This window comes from Accipiter gentilis, chromosome 21, assembly GCF_929443795.1.
Source record: "Accipiter gentilis chromosome 21, bAccGen1.1, whole genome shotgun sequence".
In the NCBI taxonomy this organism is placed as follows: domain Eukaryota; kingdom Metazoa; phylum Chordata; class Aves; order Accipitriformes; family Accipitridae; genus Astur; species Astur gentilis.
The window spans coordinates 2736017-2747780 of record NC_064900.1 but is presented as its reverse complement, the minus strand read 5'-3'; the positions used below and the strand labels follow the sequence as shown (position 1 = coordinate 2747780).

Here is an 11764-nt window from a genome sequence, read left to right as displayed (position 1 = left end):
GGCGGGGGGCGGCAGCGATTGGCCGGAGGGGAGGGAGGGGGCGGAGATCGGCGGGGTTGACGGCTCGACGGCGCTTCCGGCGGGCCTTGCGCGTTTCCCGCCGCCGGGTCGCCATGGTAACGCCGTGAGCCGCGCGGCCCGGCTTGGCGCTGTCATGGCGGAGCCCAGCGCGGCCGTGAGTGACCCGGGCCGGGGGGGGGGGGGAAGGCTCCAGGGTCTCCCCGCGCCCCTCGGCGCTGAAGCCCCTTTTTTCCGCTTCTCCTTAGGAGCAGCGCTGGCTGGAGGCGGCTCGGGACTTCGCCCGCCGTGCGCTCCCTGCCCGCGAAGGGCCTGACGGGCCGGAGCCGCCACAGCTGGACGCGGTGCTGCGGTGCCTGCGGAGCGCGGTTGGCGGGGACCTGCCGCTCGGCTACAGGTGACGGCGGGGCTGGGACGGACGGAGAGGCGTGAGGGGACGGAGCCGGGGCGGGGGAGATCCCTTTGGGCCCGGTGCCGGCGCTCTCCCATCGTCCATAGGCGGCAGGTGCCGGAGGAAGGCCCACACGCACCCGTTGCAGGGCCCGGCTGCAGGCCCGGGCCGGTGGAGCGGAGCTGGCTGGGTCTTTTCGGGAGCTCAGCAGGGTGGCTGGAGCAGCAGCAGCAGGAACAGCAGCAGGAGCAGCCGCCGGGCGAGCGCAGCTTCGTTCATGTGCGATGCTTGCCCCGGATGCTGGGTGTGGGAGGGATGTTGTCGAAGACGGGGTAACCGCATGCGTTTTCTTGGCTTCGATGCGCCCCCGATCGCTCTTGCGGTATGATTAAGCACCGTATGCACTAGTCTGCGGTAGGTAGAGTGTGTAACCAAAGTAGGGCATCTCGCTGAGAACGAGCTGCTGTACTGCACAGTGTTTGCACGGCGGCTTCCCGGCTGGATCCTGCTACTCTGCGCCGGGAGGCTGGTCCTGGGCATGGTCTCCGAGGCTGTTGGCCAGCCGAGGTCTGCCTTTGAGTGTGCACCTTCACAAAGGGGGGGAATCTAGGGTAGTGTTGTCCCTATTTTAGTTAGTAAAAGGCTTTTGGGTGCTTACTGTCATGAAAAACATGCAACTTGCTGAGAGAGCACCAGATTGGAAGTGGTTGGCTCGTCTGGATCTATTTCTCTCTTGCTCCAACTTACGGTGGGAGATTAAAAGCCCTGGCACAGGTGGTTTTGGGACAAAGGTCAACTGGAATTGATTAGGGACTTGTAGCCTTTAATTTTATACTAACAGTTTATAAATGTAGGTGGTAGGTCTTTCACACCAGTTAAACTGTTCTCATCTAAGCCATATTTTTTCTATAGACTCTGTTTTACAATGTTTAGACCAGAGTTTGGTTTATATTAAGGGGAGTTCATAGAGAAGAGTTGAAGGTAGTTGGTATTTGGCTTGTATGAGGCCAGTGGTCGGTTTGTGAGCAGCATGGTACATCCACAGCTAACCATCAAGCTCTAGAGCACCAGAAGAGGGTCCAGTTAGTTCTCTGTATGGGATAACCAGGATCTGTTACAGGTACTGCTGTAGTTTTGGTTTCTCCCAAAAAGCAGTCAGCACGTGATGAAAACATGAGCAGCACTGTTCTCCTTGTAGATCATAGATACCAGAATTATTCCTGGTGCTGCTCTGTCTCTGAGGATGGAGACGTTTGCTTATGTCCTTTTCAGTTAGTCTTTCTCCTGTTCAGATTCCTGCCAAATGCACAACATTACCTGCATAAGTTTATCTCTTCTGATTAATTTTGTATATAAATACTATTTATAGCAGATTCAGACCCATCATTCGTCTAGACTGGTTTCTGGCTTTGAACCTTTGATATCTGACTAATCAAGTGAAACTCTTCAAATTCGTACTCTCTGAATTTGATTATATCCCGCTACTGAGCGAGTGGGTGTTGTGAACAGAGCTGCAGTTTCACAACCTAAAATTGTCAGCTAACCTCACTGGAAACAAGTACCAAAATCACTAGCTGGAGACCAGTTTGTATTTGCTCTTTCAGTGTTGATGTTAGCATGGACAGAGGACTCTTGCTAATTCTGTAGCATAGAGAGCCAGGATGTAAACAATGATGAATGCTGTCACGACCACACAAACACTGAAAAGACTTTGAATCTAGTGAGGATGCTGCCTTGTTCTCCCATATTTGGTACCGTGGTCAGTCTAAGCATGATAGATGCTAAACTGCAGACGGCTTCACATGGGGTTGATTTGGTGCTACATCTCTTTCTCCCCCCTCTCCCCAAAGCCGGGAGGGTAGGTGGAAAGACTCAGGGCTAGCTTGGCTGTGGTCTTATAAGTGAAGCTTATAAGTCTAAGATTACTGGCTTTGCTGTCTCTCAGCTTTGTATTGTATAAGCTATCTACAGGAGAGAATCTGTTCCAGAACTGTCACAATCTTCATCTAGAAGTTGTTCAGCCTTGCTTTCACTACAGTTCAGCACTTTTTAGCACCAGATGACGGAATTAGTCTGTATTTAGCTGTGTTCGTTACTGATATGTAAACTGTGTTGAGCAGTTGTTGGGGTTTTCCTCACAGAGTCTCAAGCTAAAAAATGTCTGATCATATAATTGATAAATGTCTGATAAAATAACTGTTCTCCCTCTCACCTCCCCCCACATGTACTTGAAAACATGTTCCACTTCATCAACTTTCAATTATTTTTTTTTCCCAAGTCTTCCGCATGCCTGCTCAGGTGGCCATAGTAGCAAAGAATGTCTGTTTTCAGAGATGATGCTCAAGCAAAACAGGTTGACTGAGCTGAGAGAGGTCCTTGATAAATACCAGTGAATGGGTTGATTCTTGCCATGTGGTATCATCAGGCCGTGCCAATAGCTAAGGCTTTTCTGACTTAGACAAGCTGTGACCACTGCAGCAATCACTGTAATTCCCAAACTTTGCAGACTGAAGTTTTTCTATAGTCTTGCTTTTCTTTTCTTTCCAGTTTCATCTCCATCTCTGACCTACAGCATCAGCAGTGCATGCCATGCTGCAGCCACCTGACCTGGAGCACTAATGAATTTAAAGAATGGGCTCATCAAGGACAAGGTGCTTTACCCACGCAGAGCGCTTTGCCAAGGACTTACCTGATCTTGGTTGGCTATTTAACAGATGGAAGGCAAGAGGTCAAAGAGAAGTTGGTAGATGGTTGCCTATACGTGAAAGACAATACTGGGATAATTCCGTGTGAGGTATGTCCTCAGTCTGAGGGATTCTGTGTTTATTGCCACTTCTGGGGCAGTGTTGCAGACCATCAGGGGCTTCAAACAGTCTGCCAAAGTCTGTAGCGAGGGAAATAACGCATCTCTGTAACAGGTGGCAAAACAGCAAGCTCAGATCCTGGGGAGAGGATAGAATATGTCAAATTTGTCATTGCTAGGTGTTGTGGTTTAACCCCAGGCAGCAACTAAGCACTACGCAGCCGCTCACTCACTTCCCCCCCTCCCAGTGGGATGGGGAGGAGCACTGAAAAAAGAAAGTAAAACTCATGGGTTGAGATAAGAACGGTTTAATAACTGAAGTAAAATAAAATATAATATTAACAATAATAAAATAAAATAATAATAGTAATGAAAACAAATATATAAAAAAAAAAAAAAGAAAGAAAACCCAAGAAAAGACAAGTGACGCGCAATGCAGTCGCTCACCATCCACTGGCTGATGCCTGAGCAGTGATCTGCCCCACCTAGCCAACTCCCCATGGTTTATATACTGAGCGTGACGTTCTATGGTATGGAATATCCCTTTGGCTAGTTTGGGTCAGCTGTCCTGGCTATGCTCCCTTCCAGATTCTTGTGCACCTCCTCGCTGGCAGAGCATGGGAAACTGAAAAATCCTTAACTTAGGATAAGTGCTACTTAGCAACAACTAAAACATCAGTGTGTTATCAACATTATTTTCACACTAAGTCCAAAACACACTGTACCAGCTACTAAGAAGAAAATTAACTCTATCCCAGCCACAGCCAGGATACTAGAAGAACAAATATTGAATGCGCTGGTCTGGAAAAAAGAGACAGCCTAAGGTACAGTTCTGTTAAATTCTCAGCAGTACGAGGTAGCCTGGGAGACCTGGAGGTCATAGCACAACCCTCTATTTGTTGAATTCCAACTAGTGGAGCAGAAATAACTTTCTGGAGAGTTGTACTGGGTGTTCAGTGATGCACTGATGACATACTTTCAGAAAATAATAACTTGTGTGACAATTGAATTAAAAGCTTTCTGAAGGTCATTGCAAGGGGATTCTCGATAAGAGGTAGCCCCTAGAGTGGTGATGAAAGAGCACAGAGGTTGTGCTTTCCAAAGAGGTGCAGACTAGGAAAAAGTTATATTGGTATGAACTTCTAACTGAAAACACAAGGGGAGAGAAAGCAGGTGAGTATTTTAGAAAAATAGTCTGAAAATAAGCCTTGCAGCAAATTAATTTTCACATTGCCAGGAGGGTGTGACTATAGCCCAGGAAATGCTAGCTGTAGAGCTCAGCAAATCCAGATTTGCATCTAGAAGGACAGAAGTTCTCCATGGAGGATAAGAGAGTGGGCAGAAAACACTGTTCTCATTTAGCAATGAAGCCCAGTAGTAGAACAAGAGTTTGTGATGTGCATTCAAGGGCAAATTAGTAATGAACATTGTAATTAATGCTGAGAAAACATACTGTAACTCATCTCAAGCCTTTATCTTGTTATCTTTTGTCTTAGCTCCTGTATTTTCAACTTGAGTGGCTGGATTCACTGCTCCTTTTCCCAGGCTGGTCATATATACCACAGACAGACCAGAGTGCAACAGGGTATGTGGAAATCCTGGTGGATCCAGTGCCAGTAAATCTCCCAAAGGAAGTACCTGACAGCATTCCAGTCACCTACCCAGTGTCAGCCAAGCTACTGCTTACCTCCAGGTAAACACCCAGTGTGCTTAACTCCATCATAGCACTGTTGCTCTGGTTTGGCAGGTACTATGAAGAGCACTTGGCTTTAGGAAGAGCCAAATTCTGTTTCTGCCATAGGTGGAAGCATAACAGTGAGCGGTGGAAGTAAAAGTTATACAATAAGGCCACTTTTCATTAATCAGCTCTTTTCCAGGACTTTACTGGAAGTTTTTATTCTGTATTTTGACAAACTATGACAAATTTTAATTATTTCCAGGTGTATTTTGATACTACAGAAAGGACATGAGAACAAAGTGATGATTCAACTTTCACTGAGGCTAAAATTCACTCTTTGGATTGGCACAACTTTTTCTTTTTTTTGAACCTACAGTGAACCAAAAGTATTATTGAAAGTAATTCTAGATTCTAATATGAAATTAATGTACACTACCAGTTAAGTTCTTATCAGAGTGCTGAGATAAAGGTGCCCGTTGTCTTTAGTGGAAATAATACTTACAGTATGTGAAAATGTAGCCAGTGGAATTGCAAATCTTACTGAAGCTGATAATTTCAGGTTGTGCTTGATCATGTTTTATCTTCTTGAGTAGAGAATTCGTGGTGTAATATAATAACAATAAAATGTCACTAATCAGGCTGCTTTAGTTTCTTTTTAGTTTTGTTTTAATTGGGTTTATCTGCTTGTGAGAAACTTACTTTAAGCTTAAGGGTTTGATTTAGCGCAACAGACCTTTCTAAAACAAGAAAACTATTTCCATATTTCAGTGTACACTGTCAGGCTTTAACATAAAGTTCCTCTGCTCTTCCATGGTATCTGACCAATTTTCCATGTTCCTTCTTTAAAAAAGTTACCAATAAAGTGCTGGTACTAGTGTGTGTGGATGTCCTGGTATTTCTTCTTAAAAAAAGTCATAAAGTTAGATAATTGTTTAAATGTTTTAGAATCAAGAATGTGTTTGTTTGTTTGGTTATATTCAAGTCCCTTATGAGTTGAAATGAAAATGACAAATGAAATTACAAACATTTGTTTGTTTGAAATGAATTTTTTTTTTTTCATTTTTTGAAATGAAAGTTTGAAATGACAAACAGAAATGTTTGAATAAATGTCATCTCTCTCCTCTCATCTGCTTTCAGTTTTGCTGCTCTTTCACCCTGTGCCAAGTTTGTTAGGAAGACTCCGTTGTTGCTTTAAGGCCTCTTTTCTTTATAGGCTTGGAGCTTCCACAGTGTCACATTCCATGGATCTACAAAGCTGAGTTCTGTTTCTGCTGAGGAATTGCTTGTGACATTTTTTATTTTTTTTTCCCCTTTTGACCTATAATTAGCTTCTTGTTTGTGGTAAAGCTTTTTATAATCTGGCTGTTGTCATGGAACACGTGAATTTGTTCAACACAACCCTGCTGTCTTCAAATATCAACTTTTTTTAAAATGTCAAAGGGATTTAGTATATAAAAGTTTAAGTAAGGATTTTGTAGCCAAATATTGTCTTGAAAACCTCTCTGAGAGATGGACCATATTACCTTGTTGGATCCTTTATTTCCAGAAAGGGCATGCTGCATATTTGCTTATTTTGCTTTTGAGATACTTTAGAGTTCTTCTTTCATCTCTGATTTCCTTTGCCTCCTCCATTGCCCTCTAGGATTCCATGTAAGAAAAGATCAAACCTCACTGTGGCAGGTGAATTGGCCAGACTCGGGCCTCTCCTTTGTGTTCACCAGAAGACATTCTTCTTTCTGTTTCTGAAGTGCTTCACCTCAGCTGTTTGTGTCCCTGTGCTGGTGCAGGTAAGTCCTTGGAATTTTGCTCACAAAGTCACTGTCTGTATCTGTGTATGTGCTAGTCGATTAATTCTTTGAAGCTTGCCCTTGACTTTCTGGGTTGATTTATTCTTTCTTTTACTAGTGATTCTCTCTTTTTTTTTTTTTTTTTCTTTTTTTTTATTCCATGCCCTACAATAGTCCTTGCATGTAAGAAGTCTAGTCCTATGCCCTGCAGAAATACAGCCCTTCTCCCTCATGCTGTTGCAGTGTCCCTGAACATCTTGGAGATCCCACCCTTTTGCTAAGAGTGTGAGGCAGTCGTCTCAAAGGAAAAGGTTTTTTGGGTGCGGTTACTGGGGTTGGGAAGAACTTTTTCCAGTGCAGGAGATGCTGATGTCACTTTTGGTTTCTCTGGTCTAGAAGCCCAACCAGCTGGCATGGCATCATATACTCCAGTTGGGTTGCAGTTACACAATAACAGGCCTGAGTACATCCAGCCTGAAGAAATCTGGACACAGGGTGTTTGTCACCGGCGTTTCTTCCTGCCTTCTGCCCTACTGTGCAGAGCAGGTGAGGGAGCAGCCACTGGACAGTGCTTTACAAGGCGAATCCACTGAATCTTCTTCCCTTGAGACTGCTGAGCCGCTTAGTGACTCCTTGGAGCTGGGAGTTGAAGAGGAGAGGCCAAGATCAACCAAAGAGTCCAAAATCATCTCATATGTGGTAAGGATTTGCAGGCTTAACCTTCACCCACTCGTGCTCTAGGGTTTCAGCTCCTGGCCTGTAAGGTCTTATTTTCATCATGAATTTATTTCCTTATTGCTCAGGCCTATGAGTCTTTTATGTTCTGGGACTCTACACTCCTATAACTTTCTGTTTGCTTTCTATTTAGGGAACTGTCACCAAAATCCTCAATGTCCAAGCTGGTCTCTTTTTACTGGATAACAAAGTCTGCTTGTGCCTTAGTTACCAGCAGTTGTTGAACTCTGCCCGTGGACTCCGACCAGGAGCATGTGTAGAGGTAAGCTGAGACTTATGAGTCTTAAAGCATTCAGTGGAAAAGACTCAGGCCCTGGGGACGGCTTACAAGTGTGTGGGTCAACAGAAGACTATGGGAAGATTGGAATTATTTTGGCAAGTATCTGGAACAAAATTGGGGATCTTACTGTCTGGGCTTGGTCATGAGAGTCAAAATTACTATTATCTGATTCCTCCCTAAGCAGTGCCAGTTTCTCAGGCCCATTGGGTTTATAGACAATCCAGTAGAGTGACGAAGAATTTAGGGTAGAGTGATGAGTTTGGGGACTGGTGGAAAACTAGCTGTCTCTTAAGTTGTATATCTGTGTATCTCAGCTCATCGACGTCCACCTCCTGCAGAAGCCTCTGGTATCCTTCCCTTTCATTGTACTTGGTGCTTGCCTGAGCAGCACTGTTGTGCTGAAGAGTTTTTCAAGGCTCAGCACCCCCTACCAGCCACCAGCCTCTTCAGGAAATCTCTACTTACAGCTGCTCTTCCGCTACAATCTTGGTATGCCGCTCTACCTCTGGCTGGTGAGCCTCCTGGAGATGTTTGAGGAGAGGTGAGGACAGTTCTCCTGAAGTCAGGCTATGCGTAAATGTGCTTTGTAGGCTACCTGGGTGCCTTCTAGACCAAGGGTTCACAAAATTATTGTGCTTCGATACTAAAAGCAGCAGCAAATGCTTCTGATTTACAGGTCTAAGTAAGCCGTTCATCTAGATTTCACATCATGTCCAGTTGCTTGTACCTTGCTGTTGTTCTTATGAGAAAATTCTGTACATTCTTCAAGTGCATGTGCAGTAAGCCCACTGCTCTTGGGAAGCTGCAGCGCTCCAGAGCATGTGCTCACATACTCCTGCCTACAAAGTTTTTCTCCTGAAATATGGAAGCACTGTAGGGATGTCTGCCTGCCAGCATGGTTTGCTTGCCAGATCAAGGTGGGCACTGAGGCTGGAGCTGGAAACGGCTGCTACGACCAGATCACAACCGATAAAAAGGCTCTGGTATCCTGGCTGCTCATGGAAGTAGCAGCAGCTGCTCAACATATCACCTTGAGATATTCTGAGTATTGCCAGTAGCGTAAGCATTCGTTTGAGAGCCTCTGTCTTAGCAGATTTTCCCACACATGCTTATCTCTGGGTCTTCCAGATGGCTTCCTGCTCTCCCTGATGGCTGCACCCTGTTTGCATGACAGCCGTGGGCTAGTTTCTGGGTTTACTTCTGGGTTCTGTTAGTGAAAATATTTGTGTTTGTTCTGGAATAGTTATGGTTGATCAGTGTAACTTCTGCCTTGGACTCTAAAAACTGAAGTGTATATATTTAATCTGGGGCAGTCAAGTAGCAGTTTACAGAATGCTCAGTTTTCCTGTGCTTTACTGGCACTGTGGAATTTTTACCATGATTTCCAATAAAACCGCTTCAGTTTTGCCCCAGGAATGATGCTAGCTATAAGTTTCAGTTTTTATTAGCTTTTTCACTTTCTTTAAATGTGATTGCTAAGTCCTGCTACTGCTTGAAAATTGGTCCAGTGAGTTAGTTGCTATCTCTTTTTATTTGAGTTCATTTTCTGTTATTAAGTTGTATTTTGACTGGCAGTGTGATCACTTCCAGGCATTCAAAAGCAGTGAGCTAAACTTCTGAAAGGAATGCAACGTGAGGAAAATACTGGAACAAGAGCAGCCTGTGGTTGTTTCTGTCTTGTGATTTTTTGCATCCTGTAAAACAAAGCCAAGTATACCTAACATGAGTAATCATATCAAGCTTAGCCAAAATGCATGGAGATCCATTTCTGTGAGTTAGAGGGAGATTATTTTCGTGTGGTTCGGGTTTTTTGTCCACTTGAGTTTCAAGATTTTGCCAGTCTGTCCATTTCTGTGTATTTTCCTATTCCTTGTCTGCTTGCCTCACATAAATGTGCATTGCCCTTAAATGTTCCCTTTTTTAATAATTTCATGTTCTTTTTGTGCTCTCCTTAGTTCTTGTCCTACGCAGCATATTCACTTATAACAAGCAGAAAGAATCCATGACTTGCATGCAAAACTCACTAAAAAGTAAGGACTGCTAATGCTTCTGTCATAATTTTTTTCAGGTTTTCTTGTTTCTTTGGGCGCCATCGACCATTGCTTAGGTCTACGCACCAAAACACTGGAGCTGCTGAGAAATTCGTTGTCCCTCTTCTGCAAGCTGTGGTGCCAGACAGAGAGGAAGCAAGAGATATTTATAATGAAATTCTAGCAAAAGTACACCAGTGTCCCCTGCAGAAGGTGACTAGATGCTCTGTGGGCTGTTTCCTGTTTGTCTGATGGGAAGAAACTCAGCTGGTTCATTCTTTCTTTCTTTTTTCTTAGTATATGACCCTGAACCCCCCATGCCAGGCCCCATCTCTGTCTACAGTTTGTCATGTGGCAGAACAGAAGAGCTGGGAAGGCTTCAGTCCATCACAGCTGCTCTCCCCTTTGGAGGCACAGCACATGGGCACCCAGGAGCTGAATCGCAGACTGACCTGGTCCTACTACACAGTCTCACCAGGAAGTTTCCAGCCCCGACTGGTAAGTGCCTTATTCCCTTTACTGTCTGTGCCTTGAGAGTTCCCGGTTCTCCCCATGCTTTCCAGCACCCTGTCTGATGCATGCCTGTTCCTCCTTTTAGGGAATGACACAGCTTTTCTCAGCTGTGGTATGTTGAATGCAGGCTGAATTCGGGCTGCCGCTACGCGCGCTTTGATTTATGGCCTTCAAAGACGGGAAGTGTTTGATGCTCTTTGCAGCTTCCTTTCTGTTGCAGATACTACTGGGTGTGCTGAGAGTCTCCTCCAGGAGCAATTCCCTCCAGCTGCAGGACAAGAGCAGCACTCTTCCTTGTGTGATAGCCCGTAAGGATGGTAGCCCCTTCACCCATACAGCTCTCCTAGGTATGTCCCACTAAGCTAAATTGGAGAGTGCTGAGCTTTTGCTGTTCTGCCATCCAGCTCCAAAACAAGGAAGAGGAGACTTGGTATGGAGATGCTGAACTGTCACTGCCTGGCCTTGTGACTTTAAAATGAGGAAATTGAGCTTGCTGTTTTTATGTTCTCTTTTTACTAGCTCAGCTCCTTTCTCTGATGTGTTTCCAGGGTCGCTCTTGCAGGTGGAAAACTACCAGCTCATAGTGGAGAGATTCCTTCAGACTGATTTTCCTTCCTGGGAGCACCTGGAAAACCTGGAGCATGTAAGGGAGAAAAAAACCAGGTAAGTCCCTTTATTCAGGACACAAGTAAAATCATTACACTCCAGTTCCACAATTATTTTAGACTATGGTGAAGCTGCTTATCAGCATAGTATTTCAATGCCAAAGCAACTGTCTTTTGCTATTTGGAGAAAAGGAGATCTTTATCAGCAACAAACCCATCTCCATTTTGTTCAGCATACACCCAGCCTGGTAGCTGCCCTCTACCTCACACTTTCCCGCTGCTCCTGCTGAATACCTGCAGGGCAGTCACCAGAAGTGCTTTTCCCAGATAACGGCTTGTTTTGGACAGCCACCTGTCAGGAACAGGGAGTTTCACTGCTATCATTTGTCATTTCAGTGTCTATGTGCAGTTCTACTTTGAGGATGTTCAGGTTCTCCACGCTGCTGAAGGACAAATCCAGAAATGCCTTAGGAGTCAAAACAGCTCCTCTTTGAGGAAGAAGGATGACAGCAGCTTGACATCTGAGCTGGAAGCCCCAGAGGCAAAAATGCTGAAACTGGAGGATCCCAAGCCAGATACTCACAGAGATGAGAACTGTCAGGGGGGCCAGAGCAGCACTAGAAGAACCAGCTGTGTATCTCGCCTATTCTTGGTTACCCAGAAAGAGGGTCTTATGTTACGCAATTACCAACTACCCGGAGAAAAAGTTGGAGAAGGACGGGAGCTGCAGCGCAGTTTCCAAGCCACAGTGCTGTGGCTGGGCAGACCTCAGCTCTGGAGCCACCCCAGAGAAACTGGGAATCTACCGGAGCTGGAGGAGAGCGGCTGCAATGGAGAAGAGAGCGTGACACGGCAAGAAGTGAGGCGGGAGGCAACTTTGGGGTGTGGTTTGATAAGGCTGGGAGCTGGCTCCTCAGGGAGCCT

The 11764-nt window shown here is 45.2% G+C and overlaps 2 protein-coding genes across 6 annotated transcripts in view; one reads left to right on the top strand and one right to left on the bottom strand.

The window, feature by feature from the left end:
• The first annotated feature begins 103 nt into the window (after positions 1-103).
• Positions 104-11764, top strand: part of CTC1 (CST telomere replication complex component 1) — an 18082-nt gene continuing 6421 nt past the window's right edge. For 4 of the 5 annotated variants that reach the window (XM_049824671.1, XM_049824669.1, XM_049824672.1 and 1 more), the window contains exons 1-13: positions 104-175; positions 267-415; positions 2957-3203; positions 4709-4905; positions 6533-6677; positions 7074-7376; positions 7546-7674; positions 8007-8233; positions 9761-9935; positions 10020-10220; positions 10456-10582; positions 10784-10898; positions 11237-11699. In XM_049824671.1, coding sequence (XP_049680628.1) covers positions 155-175; positions 267-415; positions 2957-3203; positions 4709-4905; positions 6533-6677; positions 7074-7376; positions 7546-7674; positions 8007-8233; positions 9761-9935; positions 10020-10220; positions 10456-10582; positions 10784-10898; positions 11237-11699 — 2499 coding nt within the window. In that variant the 5' untranslated portion in view covers positions 104-154. Of the gene's footprint in view, positions 176-266; positions 416-449; positions 1184-2956; positions 3204-4708; positions 4906-6532; positions 6678-7073; positions 7377-7545; positions 7675-8006; positions 8234-9760; positions 9936-10019; positions 10221-10455; positions 10583-10783; positions 10899-11236; positions 11700-11764 lie in introns of those variants that run through there. The other variant, XM_049824670.1, reaches the window with a different exon arrangement.
• The window catches only part of VTCN1 (V-set domain containing T cell activation inhibitor 1), a 19861-nt gene continuing 18890 nt past the window's right edge, over positions 10794-11764 (bottom strand). Inside the window, exon 4 of the mRNA XM_049824710.1 lies at positions 10794-10869. The gene's annotated coding sequence lies outside the window, so the exon portion shown is untranslated. The remainder of the gene's footprint in view (positions 10870-11764) is intronic.